Genomic DNA, 26,052 nt, shown 5'->3' with positions numbered 1-26,052 from the left:
ACTTGCTATTTTCATTTTTCGATTTCTTTTTTCATTTTCATTTTTCTCTTTTTTTCAATTTCTCATATTTTTTCTCTAAAGATATATTTCCTTCCTCCTTTTTCTTATACATTTCCATTTCCTAAGAGGGAGTGTCCAACAATTATACATACTTATCCACAAGTAACTGTTTACACTGTAAATAGGTACGAATATATATACTCTGAATTAAAATAAGAATACTGAGAAAATTAATTTTTATATTCCAAAATAAGCAACTAATAAGGAAGCTCTTGACTCTGAAAAATATAATGTAGCAGAAGTATTTGTCCAAATATCATACACACTGATTATGAAAATTATCAACAAATAGTAGCATGGCATGATTCTAAAATTCTTATCTCACACTCAAGTTGAATAATCTTCCAGATATATGGTAGTACTTGCAGAGATTTATGGTTCGAAAATCTTTTGTATTTCCCATATCATTTATTTTGTTTTAAATCATCTATCTTGCCTCAACCAATGTCTCAGACATTTCGTTGAGGGAATACGCATCACAATTTCTTGAGGAAGAATCTGTCGTGGTCGAATTATTTCTTCCTGTGTAAAATCCAGGTTGAGTTGGCTCAGGCAATAAATTTTCACTGTTCAACATGAAAACTACTGAAGACATGTTTGGCCTATCCTCTGGTCTTTGTTGTACGCATAACAAACCAATATGAATATGTCTTAATATTTCAGATGGAACAACTGCAGTGTCCACTGAGTCATCCATTAGTTCCATTGGCCTTTTTTCAATCCATAGTCTCCATGCCTATGAAAAGACAAATGCATAAAACCCATTAATAGATCATTTCATTTTCCATATTGGAAACTACTAACCAAATAATGTTCATTGTTTCAAAATTCATTGCAAAAATTACACCAGAAAGGTTTAGTCTTTAATAGGAAGACAAAAATAAGAAAATTACAGAAAGAAAATAAATATAGGTATAGAGTGTGTTTTGCGACTCCAAGAATGTTCATTTTTTCAAGAAGGATCAGAGTTTTATTATTCACTTACATATTTCGATTCTTAACTTACATGTCCAAGAAGATTTAGCTGATTGTTTGGGTCACGAAATCCTCTATTCTTCCTCCCACTGATTATCTCCAATACAATCACCCCAAAGCTGAATACGTCTGATTTGACTGAAAATGAACCATGCACAGCATATTCAGGAGGCATATAGCCACTGAAAACAAAAACATGAGTCAACATGAGAATTTAGAATTGTTAGGAGAAAGAAAAAAACTAAGTATAGAAAACTTACTATGTTCCCATCACTTTATTTGTGTTTGCTTCATCTTGATCCAGGCCAAAAGTTCTAGCCATACCAAAATCTGATATTTTTGGTTTCATATTACTGTCAAGAAGAATGTTACTGGTCTTTAGATCCCTATGAATGATTTTTAGTCTAGAATCTTGATGAAGATAAAGAAGTCCTTTAGCAATTCCACCAATAATTTCAAATCTCGTAGCCCAACCAATTAATGTACTTCTTGTTGAATCTGATGAGAAAGTTCACTACCAAGTTAGCATGACAGTTTGATGGAAAATTTCACAAAATTGGAAAAACTAGATTCTGACAAAAGCCCCACCAAAAATAAAATAATCCAAGCTTCTATTTGGCATGAATTCATAAATTAGCATCTTTTCATCTTGCTGAATAGAACAACCAAGAAGCTTTACAAGATTGCGGTGTTGAAGTTTTGCAATCAACATTACTTCATTTTTGAACTCTTCTAAACCTTGTCCCGAGGTTTTGGAAAGCCTCTTAACTGCAATTTCTTGCCCATCTGATAATATACCCTGCCAATAATTTTGAAAACATTGAAGTTATTTCTGTGAAGAAGATGAATGGTAAGTAAAATCTATTTTCATACCTTGTACACTGGTCCAAATCCCCCTTGTCCCAATATGTTACTCTCAGAAAAGTTATTTGTGGCATTGGAGATGGATAAAAAGTCGAATATGGGTAAATCAATGTCATCCTTCTCATTCTTCTCCTTCCAGTTATTTGTTTCTGCTACTTAAAAATCTATCAGATGCTATGCAAAACAAAAATACAATAGAAAATAATTGTGGAAATTGTAACAAGAATCAGAACATTGAAATGAAGATTGGTTCATTATTGCTCAGTTTAAAGTAAAATATAACACAAATTAGTGCAGCAATATTTAATTATCATGAGCTCACCTGAATTCTTGAGATTCTTCCTCTTAATACAAAATATGATTCCAAATACTGCAACGGCAATGATGAATATAGTGCAGCCAACTACAATTCCTCCTATCTTTCTATTGAAGGCGTGATCTAAAAGATTAAGAACTCAATCAAGTAATAATCAACAGTCACACAATCAAACTTTGGATCATTTACAAAACATAAAAACATAAATATGCAGAAATTTTAGTACAACTTAACCTTGGAAACATAATAAATGTCAATATTTTATAGTTGAATTAAAAATCAATAAATTAGGGCAGAAAAGGGAAAAAGGAAACAGGGCATAATATGGGAGGGGGAAGTATTCAATAGGCACCATCTTCTTTGTTTAAGTAATGAATTGAAACGAATCACAGATTAGTTCTAGTGAATCTGACCAAATATGTATAGAAGTACATAAAGAAACTATTTTGTTTGCAGCATAGTTAGTAGCGATAAATTCTACTTATACTATTCAGTAATACTAAGTACTCAATTGAGATAGTGGACCTTAACAACTTACACAAATATTTTAAAAATTAACTTTGATTATCGTGTAAATCAACTTTATACTTATTAACCGATATCAGATAATTGAATATTTTAGCAAGCTCAAAGGTCTATAAATACAACATAAGAGAATACTCATCTTAACTCAATACTTATCATTGAAAAAATCAAAACTAATTTTCCCTTCTTCCTTTGTGTAGATACAAAATGAAAATGGAGGATGAGGTCCTCAAAGGAAAGTCTTTGGAAGGTGTAGTAGAATCAAAGTATGGGTCATGGATGATGTTGAATGTAAACAATTTTGGCCTAAATAGTCTTACACAAGGTGGTGGTCTAATTTAAGCAAAGTTTGCACCCTGAACAAGGGGACTTGTGGTTTGACTCAAATGTGGTATGGAAGTGGGTTTGGGTCAAAGTTTAAATGGTGGGAAGACGAGTGGATAGATAATATTAAGCTAAAAGAAAAATATCCTAGAATTTTTAATAACTCTTTGATCAAAGACAAAACAATAGAGAATTTTGGAAGATGGTCATCAAAGGGTTGGGAATGGGTGTTTAGCTGGAGAAGGGTTTGATTTGAATGGGAAAAAGGTCAATGCTAACAGATTTCATGGAATGTTTATCACTAGAAACATTGCACCGTGACAGTAAGGATAAAATGTTAGCTAATAATGATTATGGACAACCATCTGAAGCTATAGATTCACTATGGGGTTAAAAGGTGATGCCTTCAGCCCAGTTCTTTGCATGGAGGGCTATGTTGAAAAGGATAGCAACCAAGCAAAAACTGTTTAAAAGAGGTGTTCAGTTGGGGGATACTTTGTGTGCTCTTTGTGGGAGGAAAGAGGAAACAACATCCGACATCCTTATATCTTGTAACATATCAAATGTTGTTTGGAATATGTGTTACAAATGGCTTGGGGTAAGTTTTGTGAATCAAAACGATATGATTAATAATTTTGACCATTTTTCTTGTATGTGTTTTAATAAAGAAGGTAACAGATTATGGAAATGTGTGTGGGCTTCCATCATTTGGTGCATATGGAAACATAGGAATGGTTCAGTTTTTAATCAAGATAGGATTAACGCAATGGAGATTTTAACTATGACACAGGTGAAGTCTTGGACTTGGTTGAAACATAAGGTAAATAAGGCTAGCTTCTCCTATTGGGCTTGGATTCAACCTCCCATCACTTGTATCAATATAAAAACCAAATAGCTTTGTTGTTTGTAATCTATTTGTCTAACAATAAGGCCAAGGTTGTTTTTTCTGTTTTGGTGGTTATTGTTTGGTTTTAATAGGTTGAGGAAAAATGTTCTAAAGCTATAGAGGGGATGGGCTTGTGGTATGGGTAGGGAGCAAATTGGAATTGCTATGAAGGAAAGTATGAAGGCACACTATAAGCAGCTGAAATAGAGGAAGTATTGTTTGAAAGTATGAGAATGGTTTAGTCATGTGATGGAGAAGCTAGGTTTTATGCAGCAGAAGACCAAATGTGATGTTATGCAGAACAAATTTTCAGTGGTGCAGAAAGAAGAAAGGCCAAAAAGATATGAAAGAAGTTACTTTGTAAGAAAGCAAGACATCCATATGGGGAGAATATGTGTATATGGGAGAGCAAGGAATGGGAAACAAAGCCAACAAAGCAGCCATGTTGACAAGGTGATGGTAACATAGAAGTTGGAAGGTTATTCTGCAAAAAAGAAAAAATAGTGGGAGGCAACATATACCAGTAAGTTGTCACATCTTTTTTCTAATGCTGCAAAAGTTTATATGTGGTTGTAGGAATGCGTTTTTTTGTCAAATTCTTCTTATTAAAGAGAATTCAAATTCTGTTTTTAGTTTTGTGGTGTTATAACGATGCAAACCAATGCTTTGCATTACTTGTTGTGCATAGTCTTGTGAAGGGGTCTGTTTATATGATTTATGCAGTTGTAGCTTTTGTTTAAGCTAAGTAATATAGGCATTGCCTAGTCTGGTATGTGTAAGAGTAGGAAAACAAAAGTTTATAAAGGGTTGGGACACCTTTAAAGTGTTTCTTTTTATTTATTTTATTCATTGCTGACAAAAAAAACAAAATGGGCACTTAAGTGGACAAAAGAAAATAGAAAAAAAACATAGTAATAACATATAGAATTTTTTACGTGAGAAAACCTTCTCAACTTGAGAACTATAAACCATGGGACTTAGTTCATAAAATGTTTTCACTCTGAAAGTAGAATTACAATATTTTTTTCTCTCTCACTCTATGAAGGTAACACCTAATCTCACCCAACAATGATGAAATACAATGTCTTTGTAGCCTCTCACTAGGATTTATAATCTCACACTATGGTGGATATCAATTCTCTCATTTATTCTCTATGTTTCTCTTCTTACTTGCTATTACATTTCTCTTCCTCACAAGTTCCCTTTATATAGAGAATGAGAGAAAGGTTTCACCAAAAAGAGATAATGATAATTAATGTTTCTCACATTTTCAAGTTACCTTGAAAAACTATCTTCAACTTTCTAGGTTGAACTTCATAGTCTTCAAGAAGTATATAATTCCAAGACATTGGAATGTCCATCATTGAATATATTCAATGGATTAATTACCAAGATTCATTGGTCATTGTCTCCAATTTAATTAAGGATGGATTCCCTAAAAATCTCCCCTTTCATGACTTAATTTAAGGGTATCACTAATTCAGCTCTCCTACAACAGTTTGTTATCTTTTTAACTGAAATTGCCTTGGTCAACATGTCAGACCAGTTGTCATTTGTATGATCCTTCTCTAATTGGAACTCTCCATCCTCCAAAGCATTTCATATCCAATGATAACGATAATCAATGTGTTTTATCTGAGAATGAAATGTAGGATTCTTAGCTAGGTGGATTGCACCCTTTCACAACAATTTGAGCTTTGTACCTTGATCTCGAGCTTCCTTCTTCATTTTAAGCTTGTACACCCACTTGTTATTCAAGGCTTTTCTTCCTTTAGGTAGCTAGACCAGATCATAAGTATGGTTCTTATGTAAAGAGTTCATCTCTTCTTCCATGACTTTAATCCAATCTCCTCTCTCAGTTGACTCCAAGCCTCTGAGAAGTTTTGAGGTTCACCATTATATGTTAAAAGTAATATAATCTTCTTCAGGATACTTTGATGATGGCATTCTTCTTCTTTCATAGCGTCTCAATTTAACTTGCATTTGTTGCTCTAATGGCTCGAGTTCTTGTTGTATTTGAGGGTCTGAAATTATCTAATCATGATCTGGTTGTTCATCAGTCTGGTCAGGAACTCGCTGAGAAGAATTTGTCTATTGGTCAATCTGATCAGGATCTATATGTTAATGAATTTCCCCCCTTAAATAAATGTGAACTTTGGACGTGCACTACTTTGTCTTTTGAATATCTTTGACCGTGTGATCCTCAAAGAACACAACATTTTTGCTTATTTATAGGATCCCACAGTCTGTACCCAAATTCATCTTTTGGAGACCCAAGGTGATGGAGGACCATCCAAGGCACTTTACACAAGAATAAAGGCAAAAGAACTATCTATGTAAATAGTAGAATACTCATGTATAGGACTTGTATTTTCAATTACTTTCAAAAGTATTTTGTAGATGAATTAAAGACACTCTAAAAGCCCTCACTTATCACACAAGCAAGGGTCCCTAGAGCATCTTAAGAGGACATACACGCCTCTCCTTAAGCCACCAAATCTCACCATATTTAAGCTTACTTAACTAGGGTTATGGTAGCTTAAGGAGCAAGCTACCCTCACTCTTGTCATTTATAATACCTTACATAAAACTTTTGTATGCAAATTTGACATATATTGAATGAAGTATTCTTAATTAAAAAACTCATTATCTCCTAAATCTCTCTTTGCTAGTGAGCCTAGAAGGCCTAGTGAACCTTGGAAGGTTGGTCACACCTTTTTCCCCTCCATTGCACTCATCATTGCCGAAACCCTAGCCTCACCATTGCCTCACGGTTCTCTTCCTTTTCCAAAGCCTTTCGCTGCCTCATTCCATTCCAATCAATAGTTAAGAACTTGGATTGCATCAGGTGGATCAAAGCACACCAAGATCTGGCCAAGCTAAGCCAAGTTTTTGCAAAAAAAAATTTGTTCAACTTTCTGTTTGTCACAGTTTCCATTTGTTATTGATTGTTTGTCTTTGTATCTTTATCTTCTACCGTTTACTTTTGTTTCCATTGTTTTATTTACAGTTTCCACCGATTAAAATCCATTTTTCACCGTTTAATTTGAGTACAACTTGCATCCAAAGTTTCCTTTGTTGTTTCGTTGCATAACCTAATGTGTTGTTTATTGTTCTTCCGTTTTCTAGTTGATTTCTTTGTTTTAATTGGTTAGTTTTGTCTCATTGTTGTGTTACATCGTTTATCTCATTCTTGTGTGCCTTTCCTTTGATTTCCTTATTGTTTGTTCGGTTCAATTTGGGCCAATTTGTTCACACACCATCTGCACCAAAACCTGTCAAAACCAGGGGTGTTCTTGTTGTTTTCTTTACTTATACTTGTATTTCTTGATAAATCTTGTGTTTTAATCCATTTTTGTGCACACTTAGGTGTTCTCTTGTGTTTCTACTAGTCGCATGCCCACTGTCACATTCCAATTTTGTTTAATCTTGTCAAATTTCATTATGTATTGTTGTTGCATGCAAGTTGTTTGATATTTGGTTTAGTGCACATCAACTGTTTGCTCAAAGTTTTGTTGCTTTTTGCATCAATTTTTTGTGTGTAATCTGTTTGTGTTGCCTACATCTAAGTGTCATACCTTGCCATTGATTCCTTGGTAATTCTTTGCATTGTTTCCTACTATTTCTTGCAATTTTGTCATGTATTCTTGCTTCCTTTCGGTTTTCATTCAGTTTTCCAGAATTTTATGATTTACTTTCAGTTTGCACAATTTATCTTGATCTAATATTATCACCAAAACTTGTGAAATTTTTTGTGTAACACCATTAACATGTTACCTGTATTCAGTAAAAAAGGAACGTCCAAATTGTACCTACAAAAAAATTATAAATTTCAAAAGTTAGGATGTTTTTCTGTTTGACAACCTGTTTGAGTGCTAGTTTTGCTCTTGGTTTTAAATTTTTTGCACCTAATTCCCTTGATGATTTAGCCTGAACCTTTTACAATATCTTGTTTCCTATGTTACCAATCTCCAGTTAAATTTTCAACTTCAAATTCATTGTATCAAAATTACCATAATTCTTACACTTTTGGTGGCCAGTCCTAAAACCTACTTTCACTTTTAGTCCACTTTGCTTGCGATTTGTGCGCCCTTGTTGCATTTATTTCTCCGTGATTACTGAACCAATTGGCCTCAAGTTTGTGTCATATTGTTCATCATTGAGTGTAGTTTTACCATAAAAATTTCAGACAACTGCTTTGTAAATCAATTTATATAAATTTTGGAACTGTCCCTGTCAATTCCTCTAGATTTTTGGATTTTAATCTTTTCTAGAATTTTTCTTAGGTCCTTTTGATGGTGCTCCCTTTTCTTGGTTGGCTTAATTTTTCTATTGTCTTCTCTTGGATCTCTGTTCTGGTTTGTTACAACTGATCTCCTTTGAGTTTAGCTTTTCCAAAAATTTAGTTTTTCTTGCTTTCTTTCTTGGATTCCTACTTTTGTGTTTGGTAAGTTGGTGATGCTTGAAAGGTGCTTCAAGAAGTGGGGTGACCCCAATCCCTTGAGGCTTCACCTTTGTTATCTAGACTTACTATCAAGAAGAGAAAGATGGATCCCAGAGAAATTTTCAGCATACTTCAGTTCAAAGGACACAAATCAAAACATGTCATTTACCGTTTTACTATACACTTTTACTTTTCCTTGTAACTTGTGTATCACCTAATTTTATGTTGCATTTACTTTTTGCCTCGAGTATTAGTTTTCATTTCTTTGTTTGGGAAAATGCTTTATTAAGCAATCTCACTAAACTTTGTAATAGTATTCGTGCATTAGTGTGGTAGTGTGTTAGTGAACTCTCAGTGTTCTCTGCATTATCACCATAGGTCTTGACTAGCATTTGCATTTATTCTTGCTATCTTTACAATTTCCTTCTTTTTTTTCTTTTCTTGTTTTCTACGTCTCTGTGATACTATAGGGTTTTCTTTTCTTGTGACTAGATATACCTTTCTTTGGTTTTTAAGAGCATTTCCATATCTACATATTTTTTTTCCTGTTTTCCAAAATTGTTTTGAAGTTTTCTTTTGGAAACTTTTGTGAGATACCTTTAAGGTAAGCTCGGGCAAGGAAAGCCTTGGTACTTAAGAAGTCCAGATGACTTACCTCGCTTTCCTGTGAATGAACTTGAATCTTTATCACTTTTGCTTCCTTTACTAAACTTCACCCATAAAATTGTTTTAAACAAAATCACTCTAATTGATTTCTTTCAAACAGTTGTGAAAATTTTATTTACAATCAACCATGACTAGACCATTTTATCAATTTGGTGTTCATGGCACTATAAATGCTCAAACTCCAATAGATATCCGTTCACGACTAAACCAACAAACTCAAAATCTTTCTGAGATAACAGAACTCCTTATACAATATAAACAACCTCAAGAAAGTCAAACACATAGGTCTAGGAGTATATATGGAGACACTTCACATCGACCTAGGAGTGGACACGGGGAAGGGTATTATCCAAACACTAAACCTTTAAGCAACCCTATTCTCCATGTAAAGAGGTATCCTATAATTCTTATATCGTGAATCAATATTCTAACTCCTCCTACTCTAGGACGAATTACAAAAGGGAAGGTTAATCACCCAAATCACACTTTAGGGAGAAGACTTCTCAAAATGTTTCTTTTGTTGATCCTATTGTACCATCTTAAACACTTGAAACTTCTTTTCCTTCTCCCTCTCTTATATCTAATAAAGATATTTTACCTATATCTCCATATCCTTTGAATTTTTCTGATTACAGCCGGGAACAACAATTTTTTGAATGTTCTTCCACTGACACAGTTTGTTCCACACATCATGATGATAACAATTCCATTGATATTGGCCTTTCAAAATGATGGGGATTTCGTTGTGACTCAACAAGTGAAAGTCAAACCTTCTTTAAGACATTATGATAAAAATGTTTTAAGTCCCATTATCCTTATAGAAGCTTGTGAGTTTTTATTAGACAACCCTGGGAATTTTTCAAGTACAATTTTTTTTACAAGGGTTGTTTTCCTAAAATTACTTTCACTAACAAATGAAATATCTTTGTGACTAGTTTTCCTTTTGAAAATCTTTTGTCTAAAGCTAGCCAATATTTTGTTCAAACATCTTGTGAAGACTTGCTAGTAATAAAATAAGACGATCAAAAGTTTAGGCAATTTCATGAGATAGCAAAACTGAAAAATCAAAATAAAAAAAAAGTACTCCTTACATCTATTCTATCAACCTATCAAGAAAGAAGTACCTTACCATTGAACCAAAGGACATGTTTTCCATTTTTCTTCTTCCTTTTATTGTCATATTTCTTTCATGTTAATTTTTTATTGTTTTTATAGGGACATTTTTAACCCTAGACAAAACAACAAATTTTTACTTTATATCTCTTAACCACAAATAAATTTGAGAGGATACTATTAAACGAAAAACAAAACTTGATCAAGAAAATATTAAAATTCAAAAACCACATAAATCAGATGACCATATTACCTCAACCCAGACAATATTTTGCATGTTTGTGTCCCTTAATCGAGGAAATTCTTCTTCCTACTCTAGTTCTTCTTCTTCTACATTATTTTCTCCTTTTCATATGGTGTTCCCTTACCTGCTTTAGGTAATAAGAACTATCATAAAGGTACCATACAAAATACTATTTTTTGTTTTCGGTTTCTACATCTATCCACTTATATTCATTTGCATTCTTCTTATGTTTGTTGTCTTTTGCAGGTCTCTTGTGACCTTCTTTGTTACAATAATAACATATTATTGTTCTTGTGAGATTGTGATCGACATTTGACTTTGTTTTTATTTCTTACATGAGATTTCTTTGGGTTTCACTTCTTCCTTGTTTCTCTATAACATTTGCTTCAAATTGGAAATTTGTACTTCTTTCTTTCCTTCTAGATTCTTCATTCAACAGATTGTCTGAAATAGTGTCCATTGAGATTTTCCCATCTGGGACTGAGTTGTTGAGCGTGACCACTAGCGTGTCCCAAATTTGAGGCAACGAACTAAGTAACAAAAGTACTTGCAACTCATCATCAATCTCTATATCTATCGTTGTAAATTGATTAGCAAGATCCTTTAATGAATTTAAGTGCTCCATCATACTTTGACCATCCTTGTAGTCAAGTTTCATCAATCTTCTGATAAAAGATACTTTATTTCTTGGAGTTTCTTTTGAATCATACATTCAAGTTTTGACCACAACTAATAAGCATTTGTGTATGTGGACACATGCTCAAACAAACTTCTATCAATATACTTTCGAATCATTGCAACATATTTTCGATTCAAAAGTTCTTAAACTTTGTCATTCTTACCTTCTGGCTTGTCTTTTCAAGAAATGGACTCGTGCATATCCTTACGGTGTAAATGATCCTCCATCATGGGCTTCCAATAGGAATAGTTGTTTGTTGTCAACTTGAACATGTATCCATTAGTAAAGAATCCTTCCATCTTGTATCAGACCTCTGATACCACTCATGGGTGCAGAAAGGAAAAACAACGACGACTATTTTCAATTTAAAACGGCGGCTATATAGCCGCATTTGATGTACACGTAGTCTTAAATCGAAGAGATGAGAAGGCGACTATTTAGCCGCATTCATAAATTTGATTTATAAATGCGGCCATTTACCATAGTTGAATTTATAAATCACATTTACGAATGACATTTAGGGTTTCTTTTCTTTTTTGCTGTTATTTGGGTTTCTAATCAAAGTTCTCAACTTTGATCTTTTCCGAAGAACAGGTCATTATTTTAGTATTTATTTTGATCTCTTGGTGCATCCATATCATACCTCTTCACATTCTTAGTGTTTCATCCCAATCTGAATCTAAATCTGACATGTTCTAAATAAAAAAAATACAAATAATGGATTGATATTGGAAGGCTTGATAACCAGGAACATAAATAGAAGTCCAAAAAATGCAAATAAAAATTTCCCAAATGAAACGCAAATACACGACGGAGCAAGGCGACAACGACGACGAGGAAGGCATAGTAGAGAGCAAACAAAAACCTTCCCAATGAAATAGTGACCTTAGCAATGGCATAAGAGAAAACATAAGAGAAACGGAAAACATACAAAAATCAATGGTGAAGAGGAAGAGAGGAAGACAATGCTTACTAATGGCATGAAGACAATGCAAAGAAGAGAGAAAGAAAAGAGGAAGCACAGTTAATGGAGGAAGCACAAAAGAGAAACGAAGCTCGAGAGAAAGGAGAGTATGAAAACGTAAGTGGCACGCTTCTGAATTAGGGTAAAAAAAGCTTTAAGAATGAGGCTATTACAAATAGATGCCTTCTTAAATCAAGTTAGTTTCAAAAACGCATTAAATAATGGGTCGTTGTTTTAAACTTTTGTACTAGTGACTTGTTGGGAAAATCATAAGTAATTATCCCTCCTTTGTGTAGATACAAAATCGGCACTTGCAAAAACAATAAGCAAAAAATAAGAAAATAGAACAAAATATAGTAATAACAAGTATTTGTAATGTGGGAAAACCTCCTCAACTTGAGAAGTAAAAACCCACGAGACCTAGTCCAAAATATGTCGTCAGTGGGTTTCTCTCACTCTATGAGGGTAACACTTAATCTCACCCAACAAGGATGGAATATAATATCTCTCTAGGCTCTCACTAGGATTTTTAATCTCACGCTATGGTGGATATCAATTCTCTCATTTAATATCTATGTTGCTCTTCTCACTTGCTTGCATTTCTCTTCCTCACAAGTTCCCTTTATATAGAGAAGGAGAAAAAAGCTTCATCACAAAGAGATAATAGATAGTTAATGCTTCTCACATATATAATTTCAAGACATTGGAATGTCATCATTGAATATATTCAATAAATCAATTACCAAGATTTATTAATTATGACGAAGAGATTCTCAACACTTATTATTCACTTTATTATCTATCTCTAAGCTCTTAGTGACTTGAGCATTAGAGAATTTTTTATCATTAAACTATCGTTCGACTTCATCATTGAAGCTATGTAGCGCTTCAACTAAAGGTCAACAAAATAGTATAGCTTGTACATTCACGATTCCAATTCATTTTTGGTAATAACAATATTATTTGTATCTTAATGGAAAATACTTATTTTTGTCAAACCTATTCTCTATTGTATATTGGGGGTATTACTTATTTAATTATTTTTTTTAAGAAATTGGGTTACGAGTGATAAACTTTTCGGATTGTGGGATCTACCCATTTTGCAGAAATAGGTTTACATTTAAAATATATATATATATATATATATATATATATATTTCCTCCTTTGTGGAAGTGAAACCTTTTTAAGGGATATGTGTCCTTCCAAATTGAAAGAAAAAAAAAAGAGTTTTAAAAGAAAATGATAGAAATATACCGATTTAAGCTGTTTATAATTTTTATTTAATATATTTGTTTTATTTACATGTATATTTTATTTTGTTTTGTTTTCTTAGAAAATAATTTCAAAATCATCACACTTAATTTCTATTATTTTTCTACTCCTCTACTTTTCTTCTTCCTTTTTTATAGTTATTTTAGATTTTTTTGTGTCCCTTGTTCGATTTCAGCGGATGTGTTTCTCAATTTAATTGAAACTTATTTACCAACGTGAAATGTCTTAAATATATTTTAAAAGGCTTATTGTCCTTAGAAGTTTATAATAATTCTAATTTTATTATAGAATTAATATATGACTTAAATTTAAAGTTAATAATCTTATAACCGTTATTTTTAAAAAGAGATTAATTAGTTTAAAATAAAATAAATTATTTATTTTATTAAATAAATGAATAAATATTTTTTTATTTAAAGATGAATAACTACACCTTTTTTTCTTTTGAAAAAATATATTATTATTATTATTATAATAACTATTGAAATAAAAATATATTATTATATTTGTTATCATGTTATTATAAAAATATTTTTTTAAAATTATTATAAAATAAATATTTTTTTAATTTTGTTGTATGCAAATATTTTATTGTGTAGGTGATTTTTTATTGGAAAGGATTATTTGAATTTTAAAAAAAAATATTTAAAGTATAAAATTGTAAGAAATTGAATTCTTTGTTTTTTTTTTCAAATTTAAACTTTTGAAAAAAATTTAAAATTCAAATTTTCAATTTAAATAAATAATTATTAAATTTATTCTATTTTAATATTATAAAGGATAATTTAAAAAACGAAATATATACACCAAAATAAAGGAAATCCCTTTGTTTATATTGTTATAGATAAATAAATAATTAGTTTCAATAAAATCTACAAATATTTGATATTTCTCATTTGCATATACTGCTAAAATATTAAATTAGCACACCCTCTGTATATCTTGTAACGTACCCACTCTGTATATCTTTTCATTTAAAAAAAATTGCCGTACGCTTACTGCACCGACATACATAGCTTTGTATTGGTGACGATTGTTTTGATATTTTGCTTTACTTTATCCCAACAAAATATTAATATTTATAATAAAAAAATTAAAAAATATATATTCTTAATGAAAATATAAATAAAATACAAAATATTAAAATAATTTTTAAAATTAAAAAAATAAAAATAATAAAAATATTAATATTTAATGAGATGTTGATGAAGCAATGTTCAAAATATATTTTTCGTTCAAAATATCATTTTTCGTTTTGTATTTCAGTGAAGTAACCTGATAAACCAATTAAATACCACTACAAGCACGGTAGATCTTCACGAAAAGACGATAGATTTTTGTTAAGAATGAATTGTAAAATTAAAAGTACCTTGAAGTTTTGAAGTTGTAATTCGCAGATAAAAATCTTGTCCACCCTGCGCTAGTACCCTGATGTCAACAATCTCATGAAACCAATGCAAGCAGCCACTTCCCTGGACACTGATATTCAGTTGAGCATATGCAGTACAAGAGCAGTTGCTCAAGCACAATTTCTCGCATTCCCCAAGACTAATACTCTTATCATACCAAGACGATGATGTGTCTGGCAATTTCATTCCCTCGTACTTCTGAAATTTATCTCCCTTGTTACAACCCAGAGGTCTAGTTCGATCACAAGTTGAATCTTCAAAGTTGGATTGAAACCCACTCAAGCATTCACAGTGTTGATGTGCTCCACTCACATTGCATATAGTATTTGCACCACACATGCCATATCTCTCACACTCATCAAATGAACCAGGGTATTTCGTGTCCCATCTTTTTGTCTCATCTGACCATATTAAACGCACTTGATACCCTTCTGGGATCAATCTGCTTCTCAGCTTAGTTGAACTGTTCAAGAGCTGAATCTGATAGAAGATTTCATCTTCATTCATAACAAAAAGGGATTTGATTAATGGGTCAGTTATCTCTCCAGGTAGTCCTGTGATACTAAGACCATTCCAAGAACCTGGTCTATAAACTATGTAATCACTAGGCTCCTTTGTGATGACTAGCTGAGGAAGGCCACGAGTATCAACACCAAATGCAAATTCACCTGGAGTAGGATCTGTGAAGGATTTCCATGATCTTAGAGCTCGATGATGACCAGTTTTGAAGTTCATTCCAAGTTTCATTCCCGGAAGAAAAGTATCATCAGGGTAATCAAAGCTTTGCCATAAAAAGTTGTTGTCACCATCTTTCACAACCATGTTTCCTGATTCCAACAACTCCACCGCAACTGGTTTTCTTGGTGTGTGTGATGATGCATTTGAGAACCAAATTTTGGCTCCTGTCCCATCTTTGATACTGAGAAACCCTTCATCACCGTCTACTTCCAAGACTCCAGAGTGGTCTTGAAGTGGTGTTTCTTTGTTGGCCACCCAAACAACTGTTCTGGGGGATATGTTTCTGTACCAAATTCCTAGGTAACGGCTACCGGAATTTTCAAGGCTGAAGAATCCTGCTTCGAAGGTTCCGTTTGTTGAGACAAGAGTTACATTCTCATTCACAGGATCTCTGAGGGGTTGGGTCGGAGTAATCATCTCCAAAGTGGAGGACATGGTTATCAAAGAGAGGAACAAAACGCACACACCAAGCATGTCAAAGCTCTCCATTGATTTTGGTACGGTTTCTATCATAAACCAAGTGGTTGGGTCTGAACTGGGTGATGGCTAGTTGGTAATTTTAAAAAACAATTAAAAAGGAAACAAACTGTTCCTAGGAATGCTACATATGATGGACACGGTCAAGAAAATTCAAACGGTGAAGACTGCGTTTATCAGTCAAAATATAACCATAATAAATATTAATATTTATATAAAAAAAATCTTTTAATAAAAATACATATAAAACGTAAGAAGTTAGAATATTTTTTAAAATTAACAAAAAGTTATAAATTTTTATAAATAATTAAAATATTAATATTTGTTGGGTTATAAGTAGAGTACAGTTGTCATTAATCAATACTTTTACAATGCATTATAAAAAAAAAGAAAGGAGGCTTAATAAATAATTGAATGACTATTTATGGTGGGATTAGCTTTGACGAGAGTCTTTTGATTGTAGAAGAATTTCAACTCTGCATATTTTTAATTGTGGCAATTGATCAACATCAAATTGCATGTTATACAAGGTACCTATATATAAGAAATAATTATAACTAACTTTATGAATGACTTCAACCAAATATACGTGGCATATGACATCTTTTTCACACTAATTGAATTATTTAAAATATAGATTATGCTTGTGGTTGGTAGTATATATAGTATGCATCAGACGGTCTACACTATATGATTTTCACGAATAAATGCATCAGACGTTTTTTATTAGACATGTTCCATAAATAGAAATTAAAGCAACTTTCAATATACTTGTTTATTGACCAAATATCAACCATTTCCCTTTTGGTTGAGAAAAAAATCTTCTTAGCAAAACACATTGTGAATGTCATTGAGTCCTTGACAAGCTTAATATCATATCAAATAGATTAGATTCAAACAAACAAGTAGAACTTTTCCAATTAGATCAAAGATCTGAAAAAAAAGGGAAAAATATAAAGGAAAGTAGGATTAATTGTGTGTTTAAAAACTTTTCAAAGCTTTAACAAATCAACATCCGAGAAAAAGCGATGAATCAAATTTTTAACTTGATAGACACATTGAAGAAATTTTCGTAAGAGTAACGTTTGATGAAATATATCATCAGACACAATTTCAAGTTGACAAATATATTGTCAAAAATACTTTTTAAGTCTCATTTAAGTAAAAACTCTTCTTCTTCAGTTAGCTGAATATCAATACTATGCAATTCAAAAGAGATAAAGGTAAAGATAGATTTACACTAGGCATTTCTATACTAGTTCGTCTAAAAGACTATGTTAAGTTCTTCGTCAACACAATCAAGTTCCACTACCAGACTAATGTTTCAAGATACAAAATGAGTAATCTTTGGACTATAGTCATTCTTAGCTAAACATTAAGTATTATTTAGAACACAATCACTCAGTTCAAGTATTCTTTGAACATGCAATTGTGGAGACCTTAGACGTCTAATCCATAAAGCCCAAGTAGTCGGTCTAATATCAACAAATCATTAAGTTTTGATGATAACAAACACTTAATGTGACCTAGTTGTCTAATTATGAATTTACTATCTAAACATTACAATGTGCATTTTGTGCTAGTTGAATGAGATCTAGACCATCCAATTGTATCACCAAATTCATGACAAATAGTCTAACATTCCTTATATGTTTTTAATTTGAATTAAATCCATAACCAAGTCATAACAATCAAAGCTTTATATACATAAAGACAAATGTTTTCAAATTTTTTGAACTATAACTTCAACATTTACATATATGAGTTTGGAAAACTTTAATATGACAAGCAGTTAAGAAATTACACAATTGTAGAATCACTATATCTAAGTAATCTGAATTAATGAAGTCTATATAAAGGACTCCAAACAAATCAGAAGAATACACTACTACAATCTACAATTCTTTATATCTTCTATGAAAAAAAGAAAATACACAAGGGATGGTTGAATTGTGTTTTTAAATTTTTCGCAATTAATATTGCCTGAATAAGTGCAGTCAAATAATATATTTTGTTAGTTAGATGAACTAACAAATATTTTCATAAACTAAATTTTAAAACATCTCCTTCTTAAGTTAGATTGATAGTTATAACATGCAATGTAACAAGATAAAGAAGAGAAGAAATAACTTAAGAAATTTTCATATTGGTTCATCTAATAACACAAACTATGTCGAGTTCTCAAACAACTGTTTAAGTTCTACTAGCATATTAACGTTGTAAAATACAAGAGTATTATTTTGGCTTGTAGTCACTCTTGACTAACACGTATAAGTATTGTTTACAACATTTACAACAAGTTGCTTCTAGATAATATGAGTATTGTTTGATAACAAACCACTTTTGGATAACACAAATACATTTTAAGAACAAGACACTCCTGACTAAGAGAAAGAAAAAAAAAGGTTATGATAAAAGGATCACGAAGATTGCTCACTAGAGCGGGGTTGCATCTTTCAACGTTTATAAGGATAAAAAATTATTTTCTAGTTTGCTATAGTGAACACAAAGTTGTTCTTTGGTTACTTCTCAACAAGCGGACCTAGTAAACTCTAGTACACAAGAGGAGTTTGTTGAAGATAGGTGAAGTTGAAGCTTGTAATTGATGAATCCAACCCAATTAAAGAATGAAGATCAAATTTTTTGAAGTTGTCCTTAAATGTGTCTTTGTGCTTTTTTGTCTATTTATTTTTGTCTATTAAGGTAAATAATATATGAAACTCCAAAAATTATGTTTTAAAATAGTTTCTAACTATTCATAACTTTGTGTAGGATGTATCTTTAATCTATTAAAACTTGTTATTTAATAAGTTGAAATCTCTTTTTTATAAAAATATTGTTTTTGTTATGATTTCAAATTAATCCATCTTTTCACTTTAATAACTTGACAACTAACTATAATAATGTCATGATATGAATTTTTAAATTAATTACACCTTTTAATTATAACTGCAATAAACTCTTTTTATTTTTTAATTTTTCGATTTAAAACACTAATATTTTTCCCTAACACTTATAATAACACACTTCACATAAAAAAAAATAAAAACAATATTTTTCACATGTTCAAATATAAATCAAACAGGCATACGAGAACGAACAATAACACAAGTATATAAAAATCTATAATTTATAATATATAACTAAAAACTCAAAAAAATATAAACAATTTATTATTATATACTCACTCATAAAATAAAAGAAAATTATCTATAAATATTTTGTATAAAAAAAAGACGTAAATTTCTCTATAAACTAAAACTAACTTGTAAATAAATTAACTTGTAAAAAATACTTATAAATAAAGTTATGGTATAAAGATATAACCTATAGTATATCTAAAAAGTCGGTCTTTAAAGTATTCTAGTTAATGTGCATCTACCTTCATGAACTTATGGTTGTTCCTTTGTGAACACTAGCTTATCAAATTTAATGCGGTTTCATTAATTCTTTCGGTGATGTGTTTCATGAATTAGAGTAGACATAAATTGCAAAATAAGAAAATTCTCAAAGAATGTTAAGTGAATACTTTCAAGTTCTGTTATGTATAAACAGGAAGAAAATTATTAAATAAAAATTAATTTTAAAAATAAAAAATAATTAATTATTATATATTGATTATATTATATACTATTTTATAGATTAAAAAAATTATTGGTATATAAAATAATTTCTATTATTAATAAAATTTATAAATTAAGTAATTTTTAAATTGATATATCTAATTAAGTATCAAGATTTTAGTTATTAACTACTTTAAATTTTAAAATTGGTATTGGTAACTAAAATATTAATAGTTAATTATATATCTATTTAGAACCAACTTAGAATTACTTCAAAAAAAAGTTATAATTAGCTGCCAAAAAAAGTGAGGGTCAAGTAAAGGACATTATTAGTGTCCCCAAATCCTATACAATTGAGACACAAAATTAAATATTAATTATAGTGTGGACAAAGATGTTTTAAACGGACACTAAAATTATAAAAAAAAAAATAGTTGTGTCCCCCTAGTTCTCACTAATTCATTAGCAGCCTTTGGATTAGTGTCAACTTCTAATGGGACACTAAACTCACTCTAAGTATCATTTAGTGTTCCCCTTTTACTTTTTGTGTAAAATTTTTGGAGAGACTAATATTATTATTTCTTGTAGTGGAAGTTAGTTTATAAATTTGGTTAATAATAGAACTAGTTTAAATACTAATATATTTTTTTTAGTATTTAAAAATAGTATCTAATTTATATTTAATTATTTTCTTGTAATTAGATTTCAAAAGAGTTGTTATAATATCAAATCATATATAATAACTTATTAAATGATATATTTTTTTTATTTTTCTAAGTCAGATCACTAATTATATCTCATATTTTTTTCACCTTTCTTTATTTTATCTTTTCGTATATTATATAAAATAAAGATATGAAAATAAATTTTAAAAGATAAAAAAAAAGGAGATATCACACACACAAAAATGAGAATAGAAAAAGTAAATACAAAAAGATAATAAAACATTGAAAAGATTATTGAATGTTGGATTGTAGATTAAAGAGACATGATAGGTGGAAGGCAGTCTTACAGCCAAATTTCTCAAAACTAGCTATAATATTAGTTACTTATTAAATACTAATATGTCTCATGAACTCATAAAATTATTCAATTTTTAATTATTTAAACAATTGAATCTCTAAGTTGGTAGATTCTAATTAATTATAATTTGTTGTTTATCCCAACATTATAGATTTAAAAGCAGAGGAGTGTTTCAATGACAGTTTTCAATGACAAATATACAGCAGAATTGGCAGAGGAGTTGCAAGTGATGTGAAAGTTCTAACAATCAATGCAGATGATCTTTTCCCAGCTGCTCTGTTCCCCATTCTTGTGTAAATGTTGTGATTTTCCAACACCTTATATTGCAGCTCTGAGTGCCACAAAATGAATTAGATAAAGTTAGTGCCTATGCATTATCTAGCAGATTTACGTTTTTGCTTTTCTAGCTTATGCTGGGCATTAAATTACAAGCTTTGGTTGAAAAGCATATAATCTAGTAGGGGAATTGTATTTGATATTGTAAATTTTTTTGTCTATTTTTTATAATGGTCGAAACATTTATGAAATGTTCGGTTTTATTTATTTAATTTTTTATTAATAAAAAAAGTTAAATTTAAAAACATTTTCCAATTAAAATAAAATCCAAATTAAGTAGAAAACAATATGTTGATAGGAGAATTAACTATAAAAAAATAATAATGTTGGAGATCCCACCTCGACTAGAAATTATGACATTTCATTGTATATAAGTGGGTGCAAACCTCACTCCATGAGCCGGTTTTATAAGATTGAGTTAAGTTTAAAATTTACTTCGTAATATAGTATTAGAGTCATTTAAACCTTATCCTAATGAGTGTTTGGTGGTCTTATCAGACCACCCGCTATCATAATATGTTATTCCACGTATAAACCAATAAATAGTTTTTATTATTATAATAAAATCAAAATTAAGTAATTAATATTATAGGAATTCCATCAGGTCCAAATAAAATACATTAATGAGTTTTCTTCTCTTTGCAACTTCTATGTGAGAAAGATAATTTTCGAAAATATTGACCCGACAAAAGCATGTCTTCAAACTTTTTTTTTATATTTTAATAATAATCACAACTCTGGACTTGTAAAAATAAACATTACTTGTAACACCTGAATTTGGATATAATAATTTAAATTAGCGGTTAAAATAATAGTAAAATAATAACAAAAAAGTTTATTAATAATTGTAAATAAAAAAATAATTAACTAAATCCTAAATATTTAATAACTACAGTTATGTGTTTGGAAACTAATTAAGTTAATCTTTGTAAACATACTAAAATCTCAATGTAAATTAATTATTTGATTTATAACTACCAAACTTGCAATAAACATTGTTTGAGTGATTCTAGCATGAATTTGATAAATACATATATAATAACTAAAGTTTTGCCACTATATCTCTAGATTGTGTTGGTAATTTGGTTGTTAAATCTGTCACTAATAGAATTATAAACGTTTTTATTAAGTGATGTGATAATAATGATAAATGTTTGTATTAAGTGTTTTAGCAAATGGAAAACAACTTGGCTAGGTCCATTACTGTTGGAAAATAGCCAACACACAAAGCGAGAGCAAGTGAGAAAAATTACTCAACATAAGCACTATTTCAGATGTGATGGAAGTGTGTTTGAAGTATAACCTTGTAGATCATTGTCTCTCTCTCCGGAACTTGTATCATTTAGTATTGAATTATAATATACAGTAAAAAAATTTATTAAATAAAAATTAATTTTAGAAACTAAAATAATTAGTTATTATTTGATTAAATTAAAATTATTTTATAAACTAAAAAAATTATTAATATCTTAAAATAATTTTTATTATTAATAAAAAATTCTAAAATAATTTTTAAATTAGTATCTAATTATTAATTATTAAAATTTTAACTACTTATTATTTTATATATTAAATTAATCTCTATTAGTCTTTTAGAAATTAATTTAGAATCTAAAATATTAATTTAGGTAGCTAAAACATAGGTAGCTAATTTAGAAAAAATTATTTTAATTTTTTTATTAATAATAAAAACTATTTTAAATATGAATAATTTTGTAGTCTTTAAATTATTATTTAATTTAATCAATATAGTGAGAAATTATTTTTTGTCTCTAAATTTAGTTATTATTTAATTAATTTTTTTTAGTAATATAATTTTATTTTATTTTAATCGTTTCAATGGTGTGGTTAACTTTCTTATTGTCTTGAAATATATTCTTCTTTCTTTTTAGAGCAAATCTTGAAGTCTAAGTATAATTAAGTAAAAAATTTATTTAAAAATGAAAAATAGATTATAATAATAATTACGAGCACAAAAGTGACAAATAAAAATATTAGTTTCTTAAAATTTTCTAAAAATTAATTTATAAATGAAATAAGTCATGACATTTGTAGAACAAGCTAGATCACTAGTTGGACCATTTGGACCACTATTAGAAAAAGGAAAAGCAACCATAACATCCCGATGTTGTTGTGTGATTCTTGGCCAATCTAAGAGAGAAGGAGAGAAAAAATATTCAACCAAAATAATAGTCATCAATGTGAGAGTATGCATGAATGCCCTTTTGGTGAGTATTTTTTTTTTTCTCAGTTATTGTTGTCCTTTAGGATCTCATGTCTCAGAATAGTTTTACTCTTTTTTTTTTCACTTCATCTTTTCTTCTTTGTCTAGGGTTGAGTATCATATCACTACAAGAAAATCATAAAATAGAAACCAATATTTGATACTAAAATAATTAGTTGCAATAATAACTAAATTAGAGACCATTTTAGAAACTAAAAAAATTGATTTCTAAATTAGTTTCTATTATTGTTAAATAGTTTCTAAATTGGTATCTAATTAACAATCAAAGTTTTAACTACCAATTATTTAGTTTCTAAATTTGGTGGCAAAAACCTCGGTTACTAATTAGATACCAATTTATAAACTATTTAACAATAATAAAAATTAATTTAGAAACTAATTTTTTTTTAGTTTTTAAAATGATCTCTAATTTAGTTACTATTGCAACTAATTATTTTAGTTTTAAAAATTGATTTCTATTTGATGGTTTTTTTTTAGTGTATAGGTTTATGATTGAGTTGTGAGGGTTAAAAGAATTTTTGTTCTTCTTCTTTCTTCTATTTGCTATAATTTAATAATTTCATTTTGTTATTCCTGGAGTTTCTACATTTCCATTTTCATAGTGAGATAATTTTTTGACATCTTTGCATCTTGCTTTTTTTTTATTGAAGAATTCTTTGAGGTAAGAGGAACTTTCTATCATCATTAAAATCATTAACTTATATTAATTAATTTTTAGCAGCCCTGCACTTACATAGTTCTGTATACTTAGAATTTGGTAACGTAGATTTTAAGAAATGGATTCCTTGATATGAGAATCTAGGTTAAGTTAAAAAAATCACTTAAAGTGGAGTCGTGTACCAAAAATTATAAAAGAATATGTTGAAAAAGTGAGAGTTGTTGAAAAATCCAAGACGTCCCCTATTTGATTTAATCAGATGAACCTTTTATTTATGTACCGTCCTGGTAGTCGGAAGTGATGACGTGGCGTCGAGCTATTATATGGACGTGTTGGATGGGACATCTGGCTGGCGGAAGGGAAGGAAGTCGGGGGGCTCGTGTAGTCGCCAGTTATTAAGTTGGCGTGCTCCGATCTCCAGCATACCTAAACCGGCGCTCACCGGGTTGAAGATGAAGTCGCCAGATGTGAACCCAGGCGACCAAGTGATTAGAGATCGCCGAAACAAGGACATCGCCGAAGATGAAGGCAGATAGTCATTTCCCAGCTGGCCAGAGGATGAGGTCGAAAGACAGCTTACTTGAACATACATGGTGAAGTAGGTAGGGCAGATCATGAAGGCGGCCGGCGAGACCACAGGGAAGGTGTGTACGAAGGCACCCGAACTCGCCACCCAGAAGAGATCACGCTCCAAGGCAGCTATGCACTGAGTTGTATCATGCATAAGTAACTTAGCCAAAAAACCTGAAGAGCAAGAAGTGGCGCCCAAGTCAAGGATGCTCCAGATGGTGACACGCGTACAGCTGGATGCGAGCCACGTGTCCAGAAGTGTAACTGTCTGGAGAGAGAAAGTGCACAGGTATATAAGAGTTTCCAACGAACTTCTGAGGTACGCGCGTTTAGATTGTTTCTTTACGCTTGCAAGTCTTGAGTACGCTGAGAGAGAATTTGTGCACGGTTCCTTAGAGTTCTTGAGTTTTCTCTTAGTAATTGGTGGTTCAGTCGCTGACTTGGGCGTCGGAGCGTGATCGGCCGCAGCGGCGCCGTTCTGTCTTTTGCAGGTTCTTGAGGTGGATCGCGGTGAAGGACGAAGGCTAACATGGCGCAGAAGTCGATCCAGGTTTGACGAGGTCCAGCGTTTTGGTCAACAGGCAGGATCATCAGGCGCCCACCGTGGGGCCGTGTAAAACCTGTTCCCATCCACAGCGTGAGTTCTTGGAAGTTTCTGCGGTTTCTGTGTAGTTGTGTGCTGGTGCAACCATTTTCCGCTGTTCATCTAAGTTTTGTTCGGTAGTTTCGCGTTTTCTACCGTTCGTTTGACTTCTTGTTCGGTGAAGATCTAAGTTTCGCCGCTCGTTTGGATTTTCGCGGAGGAAGCGGAGGTTTGAGGTGGAGTCGTGAGTTCCTGTGAAGGTTTGCTGTTGAGGTTGTGTTCTTGGAGTTCTTCAGAGTTCTGCGAAGTTCTGACCGATTGATCGCTGAATCGATCGTTGCTGAAGAAGGTGTTGTTCATCGCTCTTTGTGGTCTGTCAAGTTTTCATGAGAAAGATGAGGAGCAACCGTTCAAGTCCAGTTGCGCCCGTTGCTGCTGAAGGCGCCATGACTATGGCGCAGATGGTGGAAATCATGTGTTCGCTGCAGGCGAATGTGGAAGCCTCACGCATAGAGCAGGCAAAAATGCACGAGGACCTGGTCGCCTCTCAGGCCAGGAATGAAGAGCTCAGCAGAGTTACTGAGGAATTGCGCCAAGCTCTTCAGGAGCAGCGAGGGCGCCCAGTCGCTGAAGAGGTTGCGCCGTCAACGCCGCCTCGTGTTTTTCCCATGCCTTTCGCTCAGGCGATTACAGACACGCCTATCCCTGCGAGTGTGGTACCTGTGAAGGCTGTTTTTACCGGCGTGGAGGATCCTGAGGCACATCTCACCACGTTTCACACGCAAATGATGCTGTCAGGAGGATCGGATGCCGTGTACTGCAAGATGTTCGTGAGCACACTCCAGGGAACGACGCTGGAATGGTTTGTGAGCCTGCCTACAGGCCACATAACCAACTTCCAACAGTTTTCGAAGATCTTCGTCGAGCAGTACATAGTGAACAAGGTGCCGCCTAGGGTGTCTTATGATCTTTTCGACATAAGGCAGTACCAGGGAGAGTCCCTCAGGGACTACTTGAATCGTTTTGGGGCACAGATGGTCCGCTCGCCAGCCAAGGACGAAGAGATGCTGGTCTACGCGTTCAAGAAGGGCGTGCTGCCGGGACCCTTCTGTGAGGC

General features: G+C 31.6%; 1 protein-coding gene across 2 annotated transcripts; it reads right to left on the bottom strand.

Annotated features, from left to right (window-relative positions):
* Positions 1 to 252: 252 nt before the first annotated feature.
* On the bottom strand, positions 253 to 16,045 carry LOC137829708 (G-type lectin S-receptor-like serine/threonine-protein kinase At4g27290). Of its 2 annotated transcripts, none has more exons than XM_068636594.2 (7): positions 14,703 to 16,045; positions 2,222 to 2,338; positions 1,909 to 2,051; positions 1,624 to 1,834; positions 1,296 to 1,533; positions 1,067 to 1,217; positions 253 to 796 (listed from the first exon to the last, which is right to left on the bottom strand). In XM_068636594.2, the coding sequence occupies exons 1-7, from the start codon at positions 15,991 to 15,993 to the stop codon at positions 488 to 490; spliced, it is 2,460 nt and encodes an 819-aa protein (XP_068492695.2). In that variant the 5' UTR covers positions 15,994 to 16,045; the 3' UTR covers positions 253 to 487. The 2 variants fall into 2 exon arrangements, with proteins under 2 accessions (XP_068492695.2, XP_068492703.2); XM_068636602.2 differs by having other exon boundaries at positions 1,909 to 2,048.
* Positions 16,046 to 26,052: the final 10,007 nt, after the last annotated feature.

Source organism: Phaseolus vulgaris, chromosome 11 (assembly GCF_051622355.1).
Source record: "Phaseolus vulgaris cultivar YP4 chromosome 11, ASM5162235v1, whole genome shotgun sequence".
Taxonomy (NCBI): domain Eukaryota; kingdom Viridiplantae; phylum Streptophyta; class Magnoliopsida; order Fabales; family Fabaceae; genus Phaseolus; species Phaseolus vulgaris.
Note: the sequence above shows the minus strand (reverse complement) of the source record. Positions and strands in the feature narration are given on the sequence as shown.